We start from the raw sequence: 25,239 nt of genomic DNA on the forward strand, positions 1-25,239 counted from the left end.
TTAAAAAATTAAAGGATATTTTTAAGTGGAAGGGTATTTTTTTAACTCTATTAAAAAATTAAGAGTATTTTTAAAAAAATTCAAGAGTATTTTTAAAACAGAGTACTTACTGTTTCTATCCAAAACTAACGGAGAGATATTTTGGTGATTTTTTTTTTTTTTTTTGAAAATGTAACTTTCACCGAGAAAAGTTTAGAATGAAGGATGAAAATCAACCTAAGGGTATCATGTCGAGGAATCTTTGATTGTAATTTTCAATATGAGTACTGCATACAAGGCAAGAACGAGGATCACCACCTCGTATAGGTCACTGTGCTATATTCAATCGGTGTGACAGACATAAAAGAGCGACGGAAACTAAGGGGGAGGACACCCCATTATGGTGGTCGAACGACCATTAGATGTCCTTTATTAAAACCATCGTTACAACTTTGAAAAACGAGATGAAAACACAAGTTCTTTACATTTATAAACGTTTCAAAACTATTCTTGGAGTAAAAAACCGTTAGAAAGTTGAATAAAAATGAGATTTAGAACAATGTGGCAATTACGTTCTAGAATGAACGTTGAGAACGCCACACCGTTTCAGGTCACTGTCACGTCATTTCAGATCCTAATTTTCACCCCAAATTCTAACGGGTTTTCATTTCGAGTAGTTTTGAGACGTTTATGAAATGTCAAAGGAGTTCACGAGCATATCTCAAATATTTAAGAAATAAAATATAACCCAAAATAAATGGGTTTCAATTCAAAATTTCAAGTCCTGTTCTTGCTGGGTTGATGCAGGCTTGGATTTCTTCTAATGTTTTCCCTTTGGTTTCTGGCACTAATTTGGCCACAAACACAATAGTCAACAAAGAGAACCCTGAATAAACAAAAAATGTCCCTACAAAAATAAAATAAATAAATATTAATAATTTTAAAACACCAATAAAATCCATTATTTATTTATTTATTTATTTATTTATTTATTTATTTATTTATTTAAACAACTTGAAAGGAATTACCTGAAGGACTCCAACTCATGAGGAAGTTGAAGGTATAGGAAACAGCCCAAGCACCTAACCAATTCACCAAAACCACCAAGCTCCCAGCAGCTCCTTTCACATGAATTGGGAAGATCTGTCGTCAAAGTTGTCTTTAGGTTCGAGAAACGGTTCCAACTACGAGTATAATGAACCCGAACCCTAACTCTTTTATAGATATTCGAGCGGTTAATGCAAACTCAAATTGTCTTTAGGTTCGAGAAACTTCTACAAGTATAATGAACCCGAACCCGAACCCTAAACCCTTTTATAGATACTTGAGCGATTAATGCAAACTCAAATTGTCTTTAGATTCGAGAAACTTCTACGAGTATAATGAACCCGAACCCTAAACCCTTCTATAGATATTCGACCGATTAATGCATACTCAAATTGTCTTTAGGTTTGAGAAACTTCTACGAGTATAATGAACCCGAACCCTAAACCCTTCTGTAGATACTCGAGCAATTAATGCATACTCAAATTGTCTTTAGGTTCGAGAAACTTCTACGAGTATAATGAACCCGAACCCTAAACCCTTCTGTAGATATTCGAGCGGTTAATGCAAACTCAAATTGTTTGGGTTTGAGAAAATTTTCGAACTACGAATACAATGAACCCGAATCCTAAACCCTTCTATAGATACTCGAGCGGTTAATGCAAACTCTTACATAAGTGTTTGTTTCATCGATGAGGTTTGTGAGCATTAGGGTAAGAAGCTAAACCTATTTTTGGTACACGTGGTTTATTTACGGTGTCGATTTACGGTGACACCCTAACTTTTACGAGACCATAAACCTGCCAACCACATACTATCCTTTCGTAATTTGACAAAAAATCTTACTTTTACTCGAAAAGTTTGTTTAACGGTAAGATGAAAGAACAACGATACCATGTCACCCTCCCTTCTTTTTTGCAAATATGCTCCTATAATTTGATATAATTGCAAATACGTCCCCGATAGTTCGGTGTCGTGTCGGTAAGAAGAGGTGAATTTGCAATTGTATGAAACTAAGGGGGTGTAATTTTGTGCATTTGTATGTATTGACACGTGGATGGATATTGAATAAGTTACCTCAGACATGATGACCCATGGAACAGCTCCCATTCCTATGGAGAAGGATGCTATGTATGTCTGAATTTGAAAGTGAAACAAGTGTAAGTTAGCCAGTGTGGAGTAATGTGAATGAAAAACAAAAAAACAATCTCGTTCGATAACGATTCCGTTTTTAGTTCTTAGTTTTCAAAATCTATGCTCGTTTTTTTGTACCGTTTTCAAAATTAGCTCGGTTTTCGATATCATACCAGGACTCCAGAAATGGCAAGGACCGGGACCCAAGCGAGCAATAAGCCATGCCCCTGCATCATAAACGAATTTACAAACAACGTCAAGACAAAAACGGTAACAGCCCAAGCCCACTGCTAACAAATATTGTCTTCTTTGGGCTTTCCCCGCTTTCCCTTTCGAGCTTCCACTCAAGGTTTTTAGAATGCGTCTACTGGGGAGAGGTTTCAACACCCATATAAGGAATGCTCCGTTCCCCTCTCCAACCGATATAGAATCTCACAATCCACCCCCTTGGGGGCCAGCGTCCTCACTGGCACACCACTCGGTATCTGGCTTTGATATTATTTGTAACAGGCCAAACCCACTACTAGCAGATATTGTCCACTTTGAGCTTTCCCTTTCGGGCTTCCCCTCAAGTTTTTTTAGAACGCGTCTACGAGGGAGAGGTTTCCACACCCTATAAGGAATGCTTCATTACCCTCTACAACTGATGTGGGATATCACAATCTACCCCCCTTGAAAGCCTAGCGTCCTCACTGGCACACCATTTGGTGTCTGTCTCTGATACTATTTGTAACAGCTCAAACCTATCGCTAGCAGATATTGTCCAGTCAGACTTCCCCCAAAGTTTTTAAAACGCATCTCCTAGGGAGAGGTTTCCACACCCATATAAGAAATGCTTCGTTCCCCTCTCCAACTAATGTGGGATCTCACAATCCACCTTCCTTGGGGCTGATACACTGCTCGGTGTCTGACTCTAATACTATTTGTAACAGTTCAAGCCCACTGCTAGCAAATATTGTCTTCTTCAGGCTTTCCCTTTCGGGCTTCCCCTCAAGGTTTTTAAAACGCATCTATTGTGAGATCCCACATTAGTTGAAGATAGGAACAAAACATTTCTTATAAGGGTATGAAAACCCAGTAAACACATTTTAAAAAACATTGAGGGGAAGCCCGAAACAGAAAACCCAAAAAGAACAATATCTACTTAGAGTAAACTTGAGCCATTACACAAACAAAACAAAATGAAACGAAATGAAACGACAAGTTTCCTAATGACGATGGATTGAGTATACATACCTTGAGAAAGAACGAAGTACCTGCTAGAAAGCACCCTAAAAACGTCCCACTAGCAGACACCTTCAAAGACATACAAGCCATGTCAAAAGGGCATCAAACTTAGCTCTTTCTTTCCTTCAAATGTTCATATATCAAGAAACAAGATGCAAGAGATTCATACCATTATAAGCGGCTTACGCCCCGACTTATCCATAAGAATCGCTCCGATCACCGTTATCGGAACCTGTTAATACCAACCTCGTTTACTTAGTATCACAGCTGAAAATGGTAAGCTAAGTGTCAGCTATCAAAGTACCTGAAGGCAAGCATAAGAAATGGTACCACTTTTGCTTGCTGAGGGGCCTGCAGTTCATATCACAAGATATAAGCAAATATAGAAGCAATAAAATGAAGAACAAGCCAATGCTTGTTCATATCATACCAGCTAATGCAAAGGTTTCACTTGCATAGAAACCAATTCCATTGATGCCTCCAAATTGTTGGAATATCATTAGCCCCACACCGATCTAAACAATAATCATTAGAGTTATGCATGGAAAAGTGAATTCAAGACGAAGTTTTACAAAGAAAATGAAGAACATTACAATAACAGGACGAATATATTTGCTTTGGAACAGTTCTAGGAGTCTGGCTTTTGGAAGTCTTTGAAGTGTTTCATTGTAATCCTGTTAGTAAAACGAAGAGTTCGTTATTTTTTTAGAAAACGACGATGTCGTCGGGGATCCCGACGACGAAGATTAGGAGAATTACTTTGATTTCAGCTGCCTCGTCGGAGATATCGACGTCTTTTCCACGAAGTCGCTGCAATGCAGCTTGGAAGCCTTTCTCGTTACCGACCTTTGCCTGTAAAGACGTTGAGTTGTTAGAAAGTCAATCCAAACACACGTTTAGTTTTATGTTTGTTTGTTTTTTTATTTGGAAAACATAAAGTGAAAAGGGTCGGATTTAAGGAATGGTGTATTACGAGCCATCGAGGCGACTCTGGAACGAACCATACACCAACGATCAGAAAAACACATGGAATGATTCCTGCATATCAATGTCAATCATTCAGTAATTGGTTTAATAGTTAAAGTGTGAGATCCCACATTGATTGGGGAGGGGAACGAAGTATTTCTTATTAGGGTGTGGAAATCTCTCCCTAATAGACGTGTTTTAAAATCGTGAAATTGACGGTGATATGTAATGGGTTAAAGTGAACAATATCTGCTAACAGTGAGCTTGGGCTGTTACAAATAGTATCAAAGCCAATCACAGAGCGGTGTGCTAGCGAGAACGCTGGACTCCTAAGAGGAGTGGATTGTGAGATCCCACATCAGTTGGAGAGGAGAATGAAGCATTTCTTATAAGGGTGTGGAAACCTCTCCCTATACGTAATAGGCCAAAGCGGACAATATCTGCTTACGGTGAGCTTAGGCTGTTACAAATAGTATTAGAGTCAGTCGCCGGACGCTGTGCCAGCGAGGACGCTGGGCTCCTAAGGCTGGTGGATTGTGAGATCCCACATCGGTTGGAGAGGGAAACGAAACATTTCTTATAAGGGTGTGAAAACCTCTCCCTAGCATACGCGTTTTAAAATCGTGAGGCTGACGATGATACATAACGGGTCAAAGCAGACAATATCTGTTAGCAGTGAGCTTAGACTATTACAAATGGTATTAGAGTCAGTCACTGGGCGATATGCCAGCGAGAACGTTGGGCTCTTAAGAGGGGTGGATTGTGAGATCCTACATCGGTTGGATAAGTGAACGAAACATTTCTTATAAGAGTGTGAAAACCTCTCCCTAGCAGACGCGTTTTAAAACCGTGAGGCTGACGACGATAGGGCTAAAGCAGACAATATCTGCTAGCGGTGGGCTTGAGCTGTTACAAATGGTATCAGAGTCAGTTAACGAGCGGTGTGCCAATGAGGATGCTAGGCTCCTAAAAGGGGTGGATTGTGAGATCACACATCGGTTGGAGAAGGGAACGAAACATTTCTTATAGGGGTGTGGAAACCTCTCCGTAGCAAACGCGTTTTAAAATCATGAGGTTGACGACGATACGTAACGGGCCAAAGCAGATGATATCTGCTAGCGGTGGGTTTGGGTTATTACAAATGGAATCAAAGCTAGTCACCGAGTAGTGTGCCAGCGAGGACGCTGAGCTCCTAAGAGAGGTGGATTGTGAGATCCCACATAAGTTGGAGAGGGGAACGAAACATTTCTTATAAGGCGTAGAAACCTCTCCCTAGAAAATACGTTTTAAAATCATAAGGCTGACGACGATACGTAACGGACCAAAGCGGACAATATCTGGTAGCGGTGGGCTTGGGCTGTTACAAATGGTATCAGAGGCAGTCACCAGGCAATGTACCAGCAAGGACGCTGGGCTCCTAAGAGGAGTGAATTTTGAGATCCTTACGTCAGTTTGAGAGAGAAACGAAACATTTCTTATAAGGGTGTGGAAATCTCTCCATAGCAAATGCGTTTTAAAATCGTGAGGCTGACAATGATACGTAACAAGCCAAAGCGGACAATATCTGCTAGCGGTAGGCTTAGACTGATATAAATGATATCAGAACCAATCACCGGGTAGTATACCAGTGAGGACGCTGGGCTCCTAAGAGACGTGGAATGTGAAATCCCACATCGGTTGGAGACGAAAACGAAACATTTCTTATAAGAGTGTAGAAACCTCTCCCTAATAGACACGTTTTAAAATCGTGAGGCTGATAGCAATACATAACAGGTCAAAGCGGATAATATCTATTACCGTACCAGTTAAAGCGAGAGTTCTCCATGATATCACTGTTCCTAACAAGAAGGCAATGGATGAGCCTGTAACAATCATAAGCTGCACCATAAATAAAGAAGCAAATGAGAATCTCTTTGTCATTTAAAAAAGGAGTCTATTTTTTTCATACTCTTCACCTGATTGAGTGTTGTAAGGCCTCCACGTAGATTCTTTGGTGCTATTTCTGCTATGAATACAGGAACCTGTTGTTGTTTGGAGTTAAAACATGAAATGTAACGACCCAAATCCACCGCTAGCAGATATTGTCCTCTTTCGGGTTTTCCCTCAAGGCTTTAAAACGTGTCTGCTAGGGGAAGGTTTCCACACCCTTATAAAGGATGATTTAGTCTCCTCCCCAACCAATGTGGGACATCACAATCCACCCCCTTCGGGACCCAGCGTCCTCGCTGGCACTCGTTCCTTTATCCAATCATGTGGGACCACCTCCAAATCCACCCCTCTTTGGGGTCCAGCATCCTTACTGGCACACCGCCTCGTGTCTACCCCCTACGGGGAACAGCGAGAAGGCTGGCACATCGTCCGGTGACTGGCTCTGATACCATTTGTAACGACCCAGATCCACCGCTAGCAGATATTGTCCTCTTTCGGGCTTCCCCTCAAGGCTTTAAAACGCGTCTGCTAGGAGAAGGTTTCCACACCCTTATAAAGGATGATTTGTTCTCCTCCCCGACCAATGTGGGACATCGCACGAAAGAACTCATACAAGAGGAAAGAAGAAAGCTATGCAAATTTTTACCACATAAGAGAAAACTCCAATCCCATAGCCAGTGAGCACTCTTCCAAAGTATAGGGATAAAGCTCCCTTTGATAGAATCACAGACAAAACAAGCAAGGTCAGTAAGGTAATATTGCTTATTCTTAGTCAAAGATCACGTGTTCTATAAACGCTGCATAAAGCTCGTACCGTCGATAAGTAAACTGCTAGCCAACCCGTAATGCAGAAAATGGCTGAAACTCTCATAGCCTGCACATATCAAGCTGATCATTGCATAGTTAATGTAACAGTTCAAACTCACCGCTAGTTGATGTTGTCTGTTTTGGTCCGTTACGTATTGTCGTCAGGCTCACGGTTTTAAAACGCGTCTGCTAGGGAGAGGTTTCCACATCTTTGTAAGGATGTTTCGTTTCCCTCTCCAACTGATGTGGGATCTCACAATCCACCCTCCTTGGGGGTTCAGCGTCCTCTCTGGCATACTGCCCGGTGTCTGGCTCTAATATCATTTGTAACAGCCCAAGCCCACTGCTAGCGGATATTATACGCTTTTGTTCGTTACGTATTGTCGTCAGGCTCACGATTTTAATACGCGTATGCTAGGGAGAGGTTTCCACACCCTTATAAGAAATGTTTTGTTCCTCTCTCCCACTGATGTGGGATCTCACAATCCACCCTTCTTGGGGGTCCAGCATCCTTGCTGACAAACCTCTGGTGTCTGCAGCTCAAACCTACCGCCAGCAGATATTGTCCGTTTTGGTCCGTTATGTATCATTGTCAGCCTCACGATTTTAAAACGCATGTGCTAGGGAAAGGTTTCCACAGCCTTATAAGAAATGTTTTGTTCCTCTCTCCAACTGATATGGGATCTAATAATCCACCTTCCTTGGGGGCTCAACGTCCTCGCTGACACACCATCCGGTGTCTAGTTCTGATATCATTTATAACAGTCCAAACCCACCGCTAGCAGATAATGTCCGCTTTGACCCGTTACGTATTGTTGTCAGTTTCACGGTTTTAAAACACGTCTACGAGGGAGAGATTTCCACACCCTTATAAGGAGTGTTTCGTTCCTCTCTCCAATTGATATGGGATCTTGGGGCCCAACGTCCTCGCTGGCACACCGCCCGGTGTCTGGCTATGATACCATTTATAACAGCTCAAGCCTACCGCTAGCAAATATTGTCTATTTTGGTCCGTTACGTATCGTCATCAACCTCACAATTTTGAAACACGTCTACTAGGGAGAGGTTTCCACACTCTTATAAGGAATGCTTCATTCCCCTCTCCAACCGATGTAAGATCTTATAGTTAACGATGGAAAAAAAAAAACACAAAATCCGACTAATTTACCCCTTTTCGACCGATGAAGTCTGCAATCGGTCCGCTCGTTACAGCACCGACCATTGCTCCAATTGTTAATATTGATCCAAACATGGAATACTGTCATTAAAACTCAAAAAGTTAGAAGTCGCTTGCCAATCTGAGACACTTTTTGTGAAAAGAGAGAAATAAACCTGAGCAAGAGAGAGATGAAGTTCTTCCCTGATCACAGATTGAGTTGGTGCTGAATAGCCCACCTACAAAAAGTACAACACAAGTTGAACAAACCTTTTCCATTTTTGTTTCCCTTTTTTCATATTTCCTTATCTGATTCAAATTTAACGAAAGACGTGTTTGAGAGTGATTTTGTGAGATCCCACGCCAATTGGAGAGGGTAACGGACGCTCGGTTTCAAAGGGATGGATTGTGAGATCCCACATCGTTTGAAGAGAGGAACGAGTGTCAGCGAGAACGCTCGGCCCTGAAAGGAGTTGGATTGTGAAATCTCACATAGTTTGGAGAGAGGAACGAGTGTTAGCGAGGACACTCAACCCCAGGATGGATTATGAAATCCCACATCGTTTGGAGAGAGGAACGGGTGTCAACAAGGACGCTTGGCCTTGAAAAGGGATGGATTGTGAGATTCCACATTGTTTGGAGAGAGGAACGAGTGTCAGCGAGGACGCTCGGCCCTGAAAGGAGTTGGATTGTGACATCTAACGTAGTTTGGAGAGAAGAACGAGTGTCAGCGAGGATACTTGGCCCCAGAATGGATTATGAAATCCCACATCGTTTGGAGAGAGGAACGGGTGTTAGCGAGGACGCTCGACCCTGAAAGGGGATGGATTGTGAAATCCCACATCGTTTGGAGAGAGGAACGAGTGTCAGCGAGGACGCTGGGCTCTGAAAGAGGGTAGATTGTGAGATCTCATATCGATTGAAGAGGGAAACTAAGCATTCTTCTTAAGGGTGTGGAAAACTCTCCCTAGCTCCCTAGTATCCTAGCAGACACGTTTTAAAAATCTTGAGGGGAAGCTCGAAAGGAGAAAGTTCAAATAGGACAATATCTGCTAGCGGTGGGTTTAGACGGTTACAGATTTTGATTTTTACCCTTCAAAACACGACTTTTCGTATAATCAGTGATGATTTTGAAAATGAACAAAAGTCGTGATACTAACTATATCGCTCTCGAACATGCTCTAACATTACAACGACGATTCACACAAATAGAACTTACACACGATCCGAATTCAAAGGAACCATAAACAGCAACCAATGTGCAAAGCAAGACCATCCATAAGGAGGGCTCTCTTTTCATGGCTCTTTGAGCATCTTCACATTCAGAAGAACTGATAAGAAGAGGCTTTTCCAAGGCCTTTAGGCCATTGATTTCACCATTTTCGACATCCTTGTGCTTCCCAATGGCCATGGCAGCCTCTCGACAGAGCTAAGAACAAGAACACAGGACACTTAGCAGAGATTAATGAAGAGAGGCAGCTAGCAAATTGAAGCTTAAATAGAAACTGGTGGAAGTGGCAATAGATATTTATAAGATATTTGTCCAAATGTGTAAAATCAGCCATTTCCAATGAGGACAGATCTGGATTTGCAAATGGGCAAAGCTGTCACTGACGTGGAGATTATTACAGCTGCCGCTTTGGTCTTGAAATAGGACAGACATTCACTGCAACTGCAGAGAAAACATGCAATGATTGAGTGTCTTTTTCTACTCATCTTCCTATGAGTTATGAGTCTATTAATAATAAATGTTTGGAACAGGAATTTTTTTTATTTTAAAATTCTAAATACCAATGTACATTAATTCATTTGGACGGACCATAATTTTTCACAAATTATTTAAAGACATTTCAATGATGTGTAACGAGTCAAACCGGACAATATCGGTTAGCGATGGACTTTGGCTATTTCAAATGGTATCAGAGTCAGCACTGAATGGTGTACCAGCAAAGACGCTGAGCCCTCAAAGAAGGGCGGAATGTGAGATCCCAGTTGATTGGAGAGAGAGATGAAGTTTTCCTTATAAAAGGGTAGAAACCTCTCTCTTGTAAACGCTTTACTATGAGGCTAACGACAATACGTAATAGGTCAAGACGGATAATATCTGTTAGCGATGGAATTCATCGAGTCCATACACTTGCAATTCCAATTATAACCTTATGGAACGTCCAATCCAATCAATTTCTATATGGGGTTTGAACATTTGTGTTGATATTAGGTAATATGTTTATCTCTACATAGAAAAGCATAAAAATCAAATGTAGCGTTCTTACAAAAGTAGAAAGTAAATTGACAATGTTACTTAGCTCTCTTTCTTCCCCATCCAATGCCTGTTTGATGCAAGCTGCGCATTGCTTCTTAGAGTTTCTGAATTAGCTCATTATTGTGGTAACAAAGCCAGCTTGGATCATCTGAACGTAAGAAAATCAAGTAATTTTTTTTTTTTTCTCATTCAAAAATTATACATCAAACACATTTGGATCGAAGAAATCCGAATACGTACCAAAAAAACAGCATAACAACAGGAGATATCTCAAAGAAAGAGACTCAATCCAACCAAATCAAGTCGGGCTGATAATAACAAAATTTCGAGAAATAGAAGCCCTCAAATCAGCATTCAATCCATGGTCGAATCAAATACAAGCTATCTACATCAACCGATATTTACGAGTTATAAGAAAACAAACCGAACATATTTCTACATCGATTTTTCATTTCACATTAAGAATTGTGATGAAGAAAATCACGAGATACCGAGGTATAGAGATGAGTTCATGACAACAATCCAAAAGGGGCTGCTGAAAAGATTGGTTCATCTTCTGTTTGCAAGAATGTATCGGGTTCGCAATCCGAGACATACACAAAATAGTGCATTGTTATGAAGAAAACAAGGTTAACTCAGAGAAGGTAGGCAATAACAACAGTACTTGCTCATTTGCAAACAAGAATAATTTATTGGAATCAGTTTACATATATGAAGGAAATCATTCCAAAGGACATGCTTTCTCAAATGCTTCCTGCTCTTTGCGACATAAATCGAACTCATTCGTATTGTAGTACATGCAACCGACATAAGCATCCATATCTTTCGTGCACCTTTGATGAAGATCTTTAAGCCTGCAAGGAGAAGCAGCCTCTAGGTTCATTGTTTTATTACGAAACCGAGTTTTCGTTGAACAAAATAAAAGAATATACGCGCATTCAAAAAAAGGAGACCCGAAAACTACATAAAGGGACTCCAATCCAACATAATCAAACCAAGATTATTATTACAAGAAGACCAAACTCCACAGGGAGACATTAAATCTCACAACCTCCCAAAACGTGATCTTTCTGTATCTATGTGAATTATTTCAATAAGGCTGTCAAATGTGAAACTGATAAGATTGGTGCGGCAAGTGAGAGAATACAAACAAAAAATGCAATGAAAAGATGTCTCACTCACAAAACATCCAGCTAAAAATGACAAAAAAAGTGTTAAAAGAAAAGAACAAAATTGCAAAAGACGAGAAAGTAAGGATCATTCAGAGTCAAAGATTACAGAATATCGACCAACTAAAGAAAAATGGATACTGTTCCTTTTTTTTAAAAAAATAAAATAAAATAAACTATCAAACGCAGTCACAAATCTGAAGTGCGATGATTATTGAAACAATAATTTGCAATTCAATATATCTGGGAACTCAAAAAGAAAAAAAAAATCGATAGATCTGGGTATTTTATATTGAAATTTCTGTACATTATAGATCAGTTTAGGGATTTACAGCTGATCATGCCAATAATCTTAGTTTACAATTATACCTTCCAACATTCATCTACTATTTTATAAAATTTTAGCTAATTGGACTGCCCCCTTCACTCTGGGGTTGGCTCTCCACCCTTGTTGTGTACATAATTTATCTAATGAAATGTCATATTTCTTATTATCCAATTAAAAGTGATAGTGGATGTACTACTTCATAGGTATCAAAATCAATATAATGCCCATAATCCATGCTGCAGTTCAATTTGTCGAGGAAGAAGAACATTGGAAACAAAAACATGGACTATCAGGACAATGACCCAGATTCTTTTTTTTTTTTTTTTTTTATAAGAAACCGAACTTTTTTTTTAATAAAAAATCAAACTTTCATAGAGAAAAAATGAAAGAATTACAAGGACATCCAAAAAGACAAGCCCAATTTTGAATATCCCATTCCAAAACCTCATCAAACCTTGCCATACGACTGGTCGAAGATCCTATTATTACTATAAACTATTAGTATTCAAATATGTAACCATTTAATGAATCACAAACTCCATGGTTCAGTTGGTTCAGTTGAAGATTATCCTTTTTTTTTTTTTTTTTGTAATTCTAGATTAAGCTAATATCACCTCTCTTCCTAAAAGGTGGATGGAGGAGAAACTCCTCAATAATCTCATTTGGGTCTCTAATAATCTCATTTGGGTTTCTATGGTGGTCTAACTGAAAGTCGAACGCCTCCAAAAGATAACTCTAAATCAAGTGCACGAAGTCACATCTCTAAAAAAACATTATCAAGGTACTACCATACTCTACGCGCACTTGGGTGTGCCCCCTCCACCTTCTGACAGAGGACACAACAAAACGGGTCAATAAACGAAGGCCACTTTCTCAAGAATCGATCTAGAGTGATAACTCGATCAAAGATAACCTATCAAATAAAAAACTTTACTTTCTTTGAAATCTTGATCTTCTAGAGAGTCGAGCACACAAAATCTCTAGCAGGTGAGGGGTCCAATTAACAACAAAAAAAGGGGCCACAGGAGAAGCCACCGTGAGGGTTAGAGCTCCAAATATGCATACCCATCTTCCCAGTCCTATAATCAGACTCCCTTATCAAAGATAGGAGAGTTGTGACATTCATCGTTCTTTTGTCATACAAGGAAAACAAGTCAAATGCCATTAAAGAGATGAAATCCCGGAATGCTGGCCTCCACTTTTTTTTCCCAAAGAACGAAAAAAACAGTCAAGAATGGCCATAATCTTATAACTCAATCCATCAACCCAAGCCATCATTAGAATTCAAAACCCATAAAAAAGGGGAGCTAGTTGCCAAACTACATTCTTCCCCCAAAGGAAATTAACATTTTCTTCTAAATCCCGTGGCAAATTTTGGCATGCATTGGGAAGAAAGGCATGTAATCCTCTCGTCGTCCACGAAATGATCTTGATTAAACAAGCTAATTCTTTAGATAGAAGTTAGCTTAATCTATTCAGGCACCTATTACTAGGCCACAAGATTTCCATCGGTGTATCCTTGAATTAACATCATAAACAGCAATTATACAATCATCCCAAAATTTAGATAATCTTTCTTCGTAAAATATGAAGTTTTTTTTTTTTTTTTTTTTTTTTTTTTTTTTTTTTTGTATGAAACAACTTTCATTGAGAGTGAATGAAAGAATACAAGGACATATAAAAAGATAATAACTCGAAAAGAAAGGGCTCCATTTGTGCAAGATAGAAGCTATAGAATAATTACAAAAGATCTTCGAAATCAAAGCCTAAAGAGAAACATGAAGACTCACGAGGGATCAATCATCCGAAGGATCCGTCTCCATACCTCTAAACCCTCTATTATTTCTCACCCCAAATATCTCATGAAATAGCACACACTCTGACAAGCCATAAAAACCAACCATTTTCACGAAAAGGCAGATGAAGGAGGAACTCCCCGATCCTATCACTAGTATCCCTATGACGTGCGAGAATGAAACCAAAGTTTGGAAGAAGCAACTCCAAATGGATCTCACAATCTCATATCTCTAAAGAATATGATCCAGGTCATCCTCCGTCTTCTGATAGAGAATGCAACAAAACAAGCCAACTAAAGAGTAAAACCTCCTTGAAAGTCAATCCAGAGTGTTAGCTCGTCCGTGTAAAAAATAATATAACCTTCTTTAGAATATTTTCCTCCGAAGAGTACAAAAGACATACTCACTAACGGGAGAAGGGTCCAATAGGCAACGAAAGAAGGATTTACAAGAAAAATCACTCAAAGAATGGACCAACCACTTGTTGTTATCAACAATATCTAAAGCATTAGTGTCTAGAACAATATAAGAGTAGAGATGACCATGGGGTGAGGCGGGGCGGGGACGGGGAAGCCTTCCCCGCCTCCTATTTCGATCTCCATCTCCTATACCACTTTCCTCTATAGGCCTTTGTCTTTGTTGAGAATCTCCACAGCCATTTGGAGAGATGAGCAAGAATTTTGTTTCTAAGAGACCCTATCCCCAAACCACCGTTGCAAAGGGGAGAGAGGTGATCTTCCACCTAACCAAATGGCTACCGGCCTTGTAATCACCATCACTCCAAAAAACAATCTCTGGCCCACTCTCCATACTATTTATATTACCCAGCAGAGCTTTGAGAAGAGAAAAAAATAATAATAATACAGTGGCAGCCCATTATGCACAAAATGTATCAAGGTTAGGCATCCCCTGAAAGCAAGGAGCTTTTCCACTAGGCAATCTTTGCTTTGAACTTGTCAACTAACAGTTCCCAAAAAGAGAAGGAACGATGGTTACCACCGAGTGAAAAACCAAGGTAATTTATGGGAAGATGATCCACTCTGCAGCCTAACTCCACCGCCAAATCCATTATTTCCACCGAGATTTGTAAAGGTGGAAGACCTCCACAGTGTATTATTTCCACCGTGCACGGTGACCATGGTGCTGAGATATAAATGGGTGACCTCATACGGTGACCATGCACACTATCAATTTAGTCAGATAAAAGATTATCAACCTAAGAATTTATCACTACCTGTACTAATATCTTATGTCAACCCTACGAAATACCCAATATTTTCTTTCGAGTTTCCTGGTCCACTATTTGCCAGCGGAACAGAAGACGATCGTATGATTACTGAAGCAACGCATTTCTTAATCCCATATTTGCTCGCAGATCAGAAGACGATCATATGATAACTAAAGCAATTTTCAGGAGCAATCCAAAGGACAGCAAGCAACCATGGAAACCAGACCCGATCAAAAATGGCGAATCCATACTAAGGCTAAGAAAATAACAAAATGATACTCGCTTACAGAGAGAGGACGCAGCGAGTGACTTGTTGGCCTTTGTCGAGGCATTTCTCCGGGTTCGGATCCTTCCTTTTGCACTGGAGGTATGCCACATTCTCCGATCGACACATGTTCGCAATGTGCTTTGACGAGGACATTAGCACCGCCGATGTAGGAATTGGATCTCCTGCAGCATCTACTGCGCTCGCCATCTCTAATTCGATCAATTCCTAATTCCAAAAAAAAAAAAAAAAAAAAAAAAAAAAAAAAACAACAACAAAATAGAGATAATTTAGCGTGATATCATCGCGAACAAAAATTTGCATACAAATCATGGCATAAAGTAAACCGACTCCTGATCAAACAAACGAATTGACCCTCGTTCCAACAAAAAAATTCTAAAGAAACAGAAGAAAAAAAGATCGTTTCTGAATTTGAAATTTTCAAACCTTTCAATCCACTGAGTCGGGTTCCGTAAACTAAGAGTGAGAATCTGAGAGAAATGCAGATCAGACCGAGAAAGGAGATAGCAGAGTATTAGGGTTAGAAATGCTAACATACACGGGAACGACAGGAAGACAAAGTTGTAATTTGACTCTGATCAGAGGGCATTTATGTCTTTTACATATATTTAGTTACAAAATTATTTCGTTTTTTTTAATTCAATTTCAATAATTTCTCTATTTTTAAGTTCACGAGAGACATTCTATTTATTTATTTATTTATTTATTTCGTAAGGAAAATGTAATTACTTAGTTTTCTTTTTTTCCCGGCGCTTGGATAATTAAATACATACTCTGCTTCTGCTTGCGCGTCCGTTCTAGGGTTCTTCACAGCTTCTTCACGCACCTTCGAACTGTAGTAGTAAGTCTCTTACTTTTTCGATCTTTTCTATCTTCTAATCTCCTTTTTATCTTTCTTACCATTGATTCCTGCTTCTTGTTTTATTGTTAAATTGCTGAATGAAACACAACTCCGCAATCTTTTGACCAAATTATGTGCTTTCTGGAGTCGTTTTCGTAGATTTGCAATTTCGATCTGTTTATTGAATGTTGAAGGTCGCTTCAGAAGTTGTTTTCTGTTTAAGTACGTTTACGTTCGTGTGGTAGAAATTCAATTACCAAGTGACTGTTTAGGAGAATGTTATCTTAGAAATGTATACTACGTAGCCTATGAATGTTGGTTTTCCTGCATCTGATGTTCTTAAATCAGTTTTTGCCTTTTAGGATTTGCTTTTGAGGCTGAAATCATGAAATTGGTATAGTTAGGTTAAGGATATATTAACTTATTAGCCCAATTTTTTGAGACTAATAGTGATTTATAAGGAACTCTTGTAGTGTCATTTCTCACTTGATATGTTTTGTGAAACAAATTAATTCTTTGAATACGAACGTTTAGGAAAGTGTTGAAATATATTCAAATCATTTGATATACTCTAACAGGACAGCTTATTCAGAAGATGTTGTGTCTGGGTGATTTAACAAGTTGGACTAATTTGTGATACTTGTTCTATAGTTTTGCCACTCTCTTATTGAAAGTATTGGAAGTAGTCACCCTAATAGGTTCTCGTGTTCCATCTGCTAAAAATTGATGGTTTCTTTGTTGTTTTTATGCTTGTAATTATCTTTCAAAGGAGTCTTTCGGATTGCTTTTGATCCAGAGACCAGTAGACTTGGTATAGGTGGACTAAGTTGTGATTCATGTGAATATTGGTAAAAGATTAAAGGTTAAATTTATGAGTTTGCCCCGAACTTTCAATTTTGTGTTGATTTGACCATTAAACTTCAAAAATTATCTAACTCGTTCGTTAACTTTCAATTTTGAGTTCAATAGGTCCCTAAACTTTAAAAAGTGCTTAATAGGTTTTTATACTTTCAATTTTGTGTCTGATAGGTTCTTTAATTATTCAACGTCTATTCAGGGGCATAGATACAATATTGAAAGCTTAGGGTTCCTTTAGACATTAAAATCAATTTTATATCTATTAAATCAATTAATTTTAAATTTTTTTTTTAATATGTTGAAGATTCGAGGAGACCTATTAAACATTTCTTGTGAGATCTCACATTGATTGGGGAGGGGAACGAAACATTCTATATAAGGGTGTGGAAACCTTTCCTTACTAGACTCATTTTAGAACCTTGAGGGGAAGCTCAGAAGGGAGAGCCCAAAGAAGACAATATGTGTTAGCGGTAGGCGAGGAGGTTGAGCCCCGTAGAGGGGTGGACATGAGGTGGTGTGCCAGCAAGGATGCTAGGTCTCGAAGGGGGTGGATTGAGGGGTCCCATATTGATTAGAGAAAGGAACAAGTGTCAGCAAGGACGCCGGACCCCGAAGGGGAGTGGATTGTGAGATCCCACATCGGTTGGTGAGGAGAAAGGAACATTTTTTAAAACTGTGTGAAAACCTCTCTAGCAGACGCATTTTAAAATCTCGAGGGAAAATCCAGAAAGGAAGACCCAAAAAGAACAATATTTGCTAGCGGTGGGCTTGAGCTGTTACATTTCTAAAGTTCGGGAACTTATTAAACATAAAATTAAAAGTTTAAGAATCTATTACACTTCTTAAACTGAACCATGAACCGTACAAATATTAACTTGTACGTTTGGGGTGGTAGGAAGCCGGCCCTCTGTATAATTTCATTTAAGATGTCATCAGCATGGTTTAATTGCAAATAGCTCTGCATAAACATGTTTCCTTATATTCATTCTCTTCATGATAATTCTATATTATAGCACATCAAGAGCTAGCTTTCAAAATGACTTGATGAGATTTTTTCCCCTCTTTTTGGTGTGTTTGTTAGGAAATGGGTGACAAGAAAAAGAAAGCTACAATGTTCATCCGACTCGTATCAGCTGCTGGGACTGGATTCTTCTACGTCAAACGAAAGCCAACCAAAATAACAGAGAAGCTCGAGTTCCGAAAATACGATCCTCGGGTCAATCGACATGTCTTGTTTACAGAAGCGAAAATGAAGTGAAAGAAGGGAGGAAGTAAAGACCATCCTTTTAACTTGGACCTATTCTTCTTCCAAATGTTTAGACTCATGTTTCACATTGCTTGCTAGTCTCTCCCGTGGCTCATCAAAGCATGATTTTTGTGCATCAAATTCTATGGCTACGAATCGTTTGCCCCTTGATATCTTCTAGTCAGCTCTCTCTACTCATCTATTAAGCTTCTAGCAACTTAGACTTTTGACTCTTAATGGTTAATAAATTCCGAGTTTCGTGTCTATCTATTCTCTAAATTTTCAAACGGGTCTAATATATTTTAAAATTTTATGTCTAATAGTTCTTTGACAAATTTAAAATGTTTCATATAAATTTGAATTTTATTTCGTAGAGATCCAATAGATACAAATTTTAAAGTTTAGGGACTAAAATTATAGTTTAATTTTAAAATTAATATAAAAAATAATTGAAAAAATTGAATTATGTGAAGTACAATATAATTAATATTAGAAATAAATATACAATTTAATAATTGTGGGGTGAGTAAATATTAATCTTTAGCGTGGAAATATAGATTTTTAATTAAGTAATTCATAAAAATTGAGTTTTAATTAAATATAGGAGGTCAAAATAAACGAAATTAATTATTTTTTTTTTTTTAATTTTTTCATGGATGAATGAAAATGACGTATTAATTTGATGGAGGGAGCAGCAAAATATGAACTCAACTGAATATATTATAATTTTCAAAGAATAAGATTAGGGTTCTCTTTTGATTGAGATGGATGCTTATTAATAGCCATAGAATTTTTAAAGAATTTCCAGTGCTCAACCTCAAGTCAATTGTCATAAAATGTTTTTTTAATTATTTTTTTCTCTCTATAAAGTTACATTAAAGGTGCCGTGTAGACTTCAAAAATGTTAGTTACACGATTTATTTAGGTTAGATTATTAAAAAAAACTCGTGAACTGTAAAGCTGGTTTCAACTTATATCTCGAGTTTTAAAAAATTTCATTCTGACATCAAGTAACTTTGTTTCAAAACATTTGTGAGATCGTACGTCAGTTGGAAGAGAAACAAACATAAGTGTGTGAAAATCTCTCCCTAACAAACGCGTTTTAAAACAGTGAAACTGATGATGATATATAACAGGCTAAACGGACAATATCTGCTAGCGGTAGACTTGGGCTGTTACAAATGATATTAGAGCTAGGAACCGAGTAATGTGCCAACGAAAACGCTAATCCCCTAAAGGGGTGGATTATGAGATCTTGTATCGGTTGAAGAGAGGAACGAGCATTCCTTACAGGGATATGGAAACCACTTCCTAACAGATACGTTTTAAAATTGTGAGACTGACGATGATACGTAACAGGTCAAAATAGACAAGGTATAATAATTAAGTGAACTCTATTCTATTTAAGGAGACTAATTTAGCAACAAGGATCGTGAATCAACGAAAAAATAAAATATTATCGAACTTTGAAGTCACCTCCCAAACCTAGATGATAACCCAACCACGGCTATGACTCTTAACCCCACCGTGCCTACAACTCTTTACCTAAACCCATCTAGTTCTAGCTCGGTTCCTCTCTTGCTATTTAAATATCTGAACTTTCACATTTTTATTAATTTAAATTTAAAAAATAAAAAATATCCCTAAGCATTTAATTTTTTTTTTTAAATATGTAAAATTTTAATTTTTTTAAAAATAATATTTTAAAAACTTTTTGAGTTTTTTAATAAAAAATTTAGTATATTATTGAAAATTAAAAAATAAAATTTTACATTTATTTAGCAAAAATGATTTACAAAGGGATATCTTTATCCACATATCCATTTTATGATTTCCGTCCACGTGGACCAATAGGAAAAAGATCTGACATTTCCAGAGTGGAGCAATGGCGCACTGCTTAAGAACAAAGAGACCGAATTCCGAAGCAGACACCCAGCGAATACGGCTTCAAGTTGTCCCCTTCACTGCCCATCCACTTTCAATTCTATCTTCCATTTCATCCCACGCTTCGCCTTTTCATTCGCCTTTTCATCTTTTTTTTCGTTAAATTAATTCTTCCACTTTCACACATCACTTCCCTTAGTGGCAAAAACAGTTCATTCAATTTCTTCTTCACTTTCTCTCTGCAAGACACGTAGAAGATCAGTGCATTGCTTCTTAATTTTTCTTTTGCATTTTTCTCGGATTTCTTCACTTGGGTTTTGCTTGAAGCGATTGGAGTGGTTTGATTTTCCAGTTTTGGTGGTTTTTGAGCTCTAATGGCTCTCTGTACGCTAACGTTTCCTGCTCATGTCGGCCGAGTTGCAGCGAAAGAACACGATGGTTCTCGGTTCTTAACGGGGACGGATCTGGTCTTCCGCTTTCAGAAAAGAGTCAATCAGGTATTGTTTAGGAAAAAGGAAATTGGAACTTCTGCCCACCAAGTGTTTGATGAAAATCCTAGTGAGAAGAAAGGAATAATTTGTAGACTTCTTCAATTGAAAATTGGAAATTATGGCTTTTCTTCACCTTTTCCATTGGTCTTCCGTTTTCAGAAAAGAGTCAATCGGGTATTGTTTACAAAAAGGAAACTGAAAAATTCTGCCCACCAGGTGTTTGATGAAAATCCTAGTGAGAAGAAAAGAATAATTTGTAGACTTTTTCAATTGAAAATTGGAAATTATGGCTTTTCTAAACCTTTTCCATTGATGTTGTTCTTTAAGAGAGTTACATCTAAAATGTTCCTTTCACTTTTTTATTTTGTTATTATTATTTGAATCTTGACCTTCTAGTTTGATTATTTTAAGTTTATAAACAAGATAAGTAAGTTTGAAAGATGTGGCGTGGGCGTTTGCTTTTTTGTTTTGATGCAGGTCAAGAAAAGGCCAGGTGGGATCTGTGCATCACTTTCAGAGACGGGGGAGTATCCTTCACAGAGGCCACCAACTCCTATTTTGGACACAATAAACTATCCAATTCATATGAAAAATCTATCCATCAAGGTGAAAACTAAAAACCCAAATCATAAACATAAACTCATAGAACTTTGTGATAGTTCAATAATATGGTGTTAGAGGAGATATGAACTGTTGGAAGCTTCTGGGTTTGAACTCCTGCTTGATAATTACTTATGTGGTCTTGAACTAATTTTTTAATCTCTTGAGCCCCATCGGGAGGCCCGCACGATGGGCTATTAGCTCAATGGTAGAGCGTGCCCCTGATAATTGCGTTGTTTGATACTCTTTGAAATGTTTGATTTCTTCTTGGGGTATCGTTGACTGGTAGCTTTGTCAACTAGCTGATGAATGCTAATTTTTTAACTCTGAAAACGTGTTTACCCTGTTCTAGACGTTTGATTTCTTCTTGGGGTATTGTTGATTTAGGAGCTTTATCAACTAGCTGATGAAGTAAGATCTGATGTGATCTTCAACGTTTCTAAAACTGGTGGTCACTTGGGTTCTAGCCTTGGCGTGGTGGAGCTCACGGTGGCTCTTCACTATGTCTTCAATGCCCCACAGGACAGGATTCTGTGGGACGTTGGTCATCAGGTGCCAATTCTTCTTGCACACTCTCTTGCTTTGTTGGGACATGTTTTTGTTTTAATATGCTTTGAATTGTGTGGCGATTGCAGTCTTATCCACATAAAATTCTTACTGGAAGGAGGGATAAGATGTCTACTATTAGACAGACAAACGGGTTGTCGGGTTTCACGAAACGGTCGGAGAGTGAATTCGATTGCTTTGGCGCAGGACACAGCTCTACCACCATCTCAGCAGGCTTAGGTAATTTGCTTTTAAACTCCAACTGAGAGCTGAAAAAAGATGGTTTTGTTTGAAAGTGATAAGCTGATAACATATCTCAGACAACGTGGTGTGAGATCCCACGTTGGTTGGAGGGGAACGAAACATTTTTATAAGGGTGTGAAAACCTCTCCCTAATAGATGCGTTTTAAAACCTTGAGGGGAAGCTCAAAAGGAAAAGCCCAAAGAGGTCAATATTTGCTAGCGGTGAGGTTGGGCTATTTCAAATAGTATCAAAGCCAGACACCAGACGATATGCCAGTGAGGACGCTGGCCCCCCAAGGGGATGGATTGTGGGATCTCACATTGGTTGGAGAGGGAACGAAACATTCCTTATAAGTGCGTGGAAACCTCTCCCTAGTAGATGCGTTTTAAAACCTTGACGTGCTTTAAAGCATTCCTTACAATATCCGCTAGTGGTGAGCTTATAACTGTCTGAGATTCCATTTCCTTTTGCAATTTGGGAGTTTCAAAAAAATTAAATCAAATCAAACAAAATCATAAAAAACTAAAAAAACATCTTTCTCAAATTCTTATATTTTGAAACTTACCTAAGATTTCAAAATAGTTATGATGACCGCTCACAAACATTGAACTTCACCAAGAAGTTTCTCAGCAACTTCTATGTTGTAACTCAACAGGAATGGCTGTGGGAAGGGATCTCAAGGGAAGAAAGAACAATGTAGTTGCAGTTATAGGTGATGGTGCCATGACTGCAGGGCAAGCTTATGAAGCCATGAACAATGCAGGCTACCTCGACTCCGACATGATTGTTATTCTTAATGACAACAAACAAGTCTCTTTACCGACTGCAACTCTCGACGGGCCGGTACCGCCTGTCGGAGCTTTGAGCAGTGCTCTCAGCAGGCTGCAGTCAAACAGGCCTCTCAGAGAATTGAGAGAGGTAGCCAAGGTAAGAAATAGCGAACCAAACCAAACCAAACCGAACCGAACCATCCCGCCTTGATCTTCAATCTGAATGAGTTTGAGTTTACTTTTCCTTTTTTCCAACGTTGTTTCAGGGTGTCACGAAACAAATTGGTGGCCCAATGCATGAATTAGCAGCAAAAGTTGATGAATATGCTCGTGGGATGATCAGTGGTTCTGGCTCAACATTGTTTGAAGAGCTTGGGCTCTATTATATCGGCCCTGTTGATGGTCATAACATGGATGATCTTGTTTCCATTCTCAAGGAAGTTAAGAGTACTAAAACCACCGGTCCAGTCCTCATCCATGTTGTCACTGAGAAAGGACGAGGCTATCCATATGCTGAAAAAGCTGCTGATAAGTACCATGGTAAGTAAAAGATTCAGGAACGATGATCATTGTTTCGTCGTTCGCATCGTTTCGGAAATCGGGTTACGACTTACAATTGTAGCTTTACAGGAGTCACAAAGTTCGATCCAGCAACTGGGAAACAGCAGAAATCGAAGGCTGCGACGCAGTCGTATACGACGTACTTCGCAGAAGCATTGATAGCAGAAGCTGAAAATGACAAAGATATTATTGCAATCCATGCTGCAATGGGAGGAGGCACAGGTTTAAATCTCTTCCAAAGACGTTTTCCCACAAGATGCTTTGATGTTGGTATTGCTGAACAGCATGCTGTTACGTTTGCTGCTGGTCTAGCCTGTGAAGGCCTTAAACCGTTCTGTGCGATCTATTCGTCGTTCATGCAACGGGCGTACGACCAGGCAAGCATTGGCTTTCTATCTATCTTTGATACTCCATTAGCATGGGGTTGCTAATAAGTTTGTTTGTGTTTGAATTGCAGGTTGTTCATGATGTTGATTTGCAAAAGTTGCCTGTTAGATTTGCAATGGATAGAGCAGGCTTGGTTGGAGCCGATGGCCCGACTCATTGTGGTTCGTTCGATGTTACGTTTATGGCATGCCTGCCTAACATGGTGGTGATGGCCCCGTCCGATGAGGCCGAGCTCTTTAACATGGTTGCTACAGCTGCAGCCATAGATGACCGACCTAGTTGTTTGCGGTATCCACGAGGTAATGGTATTGGCGTCGAGCTGCCACCAGGGAATAAAGGCATTCCTATTGAGGTACTTTTCACAAAATCTTAAGGTTGTTGCCCGTGTGATATCCCAAATCGGTTGAAGAGGGGAACGAAACATTCTTTATAAGAGTGTGAAAACCTTTTCCTAGTAGATACGTTTTAAAACCTTGAGGGGAAGCCCAAAAGGGAAAGTCTGAAAAAGACAATATCTATTAGCAGTAGGCTTGGGCTGTTACAAATGATATTAGAACCAAACATCGGCGGTGTGCTAGCAAGGTCATTGGGCCCCTAAGGAGGGTGGTGGATTGTGAGATCCCATGTCGGTTGGAGAGGGGAACAAAACATTCCTTATAAGGGTGTGAAAGCCTCTTCCTAGCAGACGCGTTTTAAAACTTTGAGGAGAAATCCAAAAAGGACAATATCTGCTAGCGGTGGGCTTGGGCGGTTGTACAACCTTTTATCATGCTAGGAATCTAAGAAAACAATTCTTTAACAGGTTGGGAAAGGAAGGATTTTACTAGAAGGGGAAAGAGTGGCTCTGTTGGGCTACGGAACAGCAGTTCAAAACTGTTTGGCTGCTGCATCGATGCTCGAACGCCATGGCTTACGAATAACCGTAGCAGACGGACGTTTCTGCAAGCCACTCGACCGAGCCCTTATCCGAAATCTCGCTAAATCACATGAGATTTTAATCACAGTGGAAGAAGGATCCATAGGGGGATTCGGCTCTCATGTCATCCAGTTCCTAGCACTCGATGGCCTCCTTGATGGCTCCTTGAAGGTACAAGTCTCATACAAACCATGTCAAATCTCTGCTTTAAGATAGTGTTATGAAGTTCACTAATCTAGCCACTCCATATAACTAACACTTGCAGTGGCGACCGCTAGTCCTTCCCGACCGATACATCGACCACGGATCACCAGCCGACCAATTGGCTGAAGCAGGCCTTACTCCATCTCATATTGCTGCTACCGTATTCAATATGCTTGGACAAACCAGGGAAGCTCTTGAGATCATGTCATAGAAGAGAACTTTACGATGAGTCGTGGCGCTCCCCCTTCGATGTAATGTACAAATCCGAAAATCACGTATCGAGTTTGGTCATATTTACGTATACGTTTAACTATACATTATCAGTCTAGGCTGTATAAACAAATACTTCTTGTACAAGGCTAGAAGGCTTATGCTTCAA

The 25,239-nt window shown here is 39.2% G+C and overlaps 4 protein-coding genes across 5 annotated transcripts; 2 read left to right on the forward strand and 2 right to left on the reverse strand.

Moving 5' to 3' along the window:
• Positions 1–377: 377 nt before the first annotated feature.
• LOC111807463 (Major facilitator superfamily protein) lies at positions 378–9,745 on the reverse strand. Its single transcript, XM_023693195.2, has 18 exons — positions 9,462–9,745; positions 8,419–8,481; positions 8,255–8,344; positions 7,094–7,153; positions 6,926–6,991; positions 6,306–6,371; positions 6,153–6,228; positions 4,358–4,422; positions 4,144–4,236; positions 3,978–4,058; positions 3,815–3,899; positions 3,689–3,735; positions 3,554–3,616; positions 3,394–3,453; positions 2,331–2,384; positions 2,101–2,160; positions 1,008–1,122; positions 378–886 (listed from the first exon to the last, which is right to left on the reverse strand). Exons 1-18 carry the CDS (start codon positions 9,651–9,653, stop codon positions 744–746), a joined length of 1,479 nt encoding a protein of 492 aa, XP_023548963.1. The 5' UTR covers positions 9,654–9,745; the 3' UTR covers positions 378–743.
• A 1,293-nt stretch (positions 9,746–11,038) lies between these two features.
• On the reverse strand, positions 11,039–15,888 carry LOC111807060 (NADH dehydrogenase [ubiquinone] 1 alpha subcomplex subunit 8-B). The gene is made up of 3 exons (XM_023692626.2): positions 15,739–15,888; positions 15,314–15,519; positions 11,039–11,359 (listed from the first exon to the last, which is right to left on the reverse strand). The coding sequence occupies exons 2-3, from the start codon at positions 15,499–15,501 to the stop codon at positions 11,227–11,229; spliced, it is 321 nt and encodes a 106-aa protein (XP_023548394.1). The 5' UTR covers positions 15,502–15,519; positions 15,739–15,888; the 3' UTR covers positions 11,039–11,226.
• Positions 15,889–16,004: 116 nt separating this feature from the next.
• LOC111807061 (uncharacterized) lies at positions 16,005–18,521 on the forward strand. Of its 2 annotated transcripts, none has more exons than XM_023692628.2 (2): positions 16,005–16,153; positions 18,093–18,521. In XM_023692628.2, the coding sequence occupies exon 2, from the start codon at positions 18,096–18,098 to the stop codon at positions 18,267–18,269; it is 174 nt and encodes a 57-aa protein (XP_023548396.1). In that variant the 5' UTR covers positions 16,005–16,153; positions 18,093–18,095; the 3' UTR covers positions 18,270–18,521. The 2 variants fall into 2 exon arrangements, with proteins under 2 accessions (XP_023548396.1, XP_086984931.1); XM_087128805.1 differs by having other exon boundaries at positions 16,085–16,150.
• Positions 18,522–20,180: 1,659 nt separating this feature from the next.
• Positions 20,181–25,239, forward strand: LOC111807062 (putative 1-deoxy-D-xylulose-5-phosphate synthase, chloroplastic). Its single transcript, XM_023692629.2, has 10 exons — positions 20,181–20,638; positions 21,110–21,238; positions 21,620–21,784; positions 21,868–22,018; positions 22,678–22,949; positions 23,059–23,332; positions 23,423–23,730; positions 23,811–24,092; positions 24,543–24,827; positions 24,922–25,239. Exons 1-10 carry the CDS (start codon positions 20,516–20,518, stop codon positions 25,069–25,071), a joined length of 2,139 nt encoding a protein of 712 aa, XP_023548397.2. The 5' UTR covers positions 20,181–20,515; the 3' UTR covers positions 25,072–25,239.

The sequence above is a fragment of the Cucurbita pepo genome, chromosome 12 (assembly GCF_057944985.1).
Source record: "Cucurbita pepo subsp. pepo isolate OVF chromosome 12, ASM5794498v1, whole genome shotgun sequence".
Lineage (NCBI taxonomy): Eukaryota > Viridiplantae > Streptophyta > Magnoliopsida > Cucurbitales > Cucurbitaceae > Cucurbita > Cucurbita pepo.

Bases quoted from the DNA above. Each gene is read 5' to 3' on its own strand.
- LOC111807463 (XM_023693195.2), bottom strand. From the start codon at position 9,653: ATGGCCATTGGGAAGCACAAGGATGTCGAAAATGGTGAAATCAATGGC. The intron at 6,229-6,305 runs GTGAAGAGTATG...TTTATGGTGCAG, and splicing joins GCCTTACAACACTCAATCAG to CTTATGATTGTTACAGGCTC. The intron at 4,423-6,152 runs GTACGGTAATAG...ATTGATATGCAG, and splicing joins GAGAACTCTCGCTTTAACTG to GAATCATTCCATGTGTTTTT.
- LOC111807060 (XM_023692626.2), bottom strand. From the start codon at position 15,501: ATGGCGAGCGCAGTAGATGCTGCAGGAGATCCAATTCCTACATCGGCG. The intron at 11,360-15,313 runs GTAAGCGAGTAT...TTCTCCTTGCAG, and splicing joins ACTCGCTGCGTCCTCTCTCT to GCTTAAAGATCTTCATCAAA.
- LOC111807061 (XM_023692628.2), top strand. From the start codon at position 18,096: ATGGGTGACAAGAAAAAGAAAGCTACAATGTTCATCCGACTCGTATCA.
- LOC111807062 (XM_023692629.2), top strand. From the start codon at position 20,516: ATGGCTCTCTGTACGCTAACGTTTCCTGCTCATGTCGGCCGAGTTGCA. The intron at 23,731-23,810 runs GCAAGCATTGGC...TTTGAATTGCAG, and splicing joins TGCAACGGGCGTACGACCAG to GTTGTTCATGATGTTGATTT. The intron at 24,828-24,921 runs GTACAAGTCTCA...TAACACTTGCAG, and splicing joins TCCTTGATGGCTCCTTGAAG to TGGCGACCGCTAGTCCTTCC.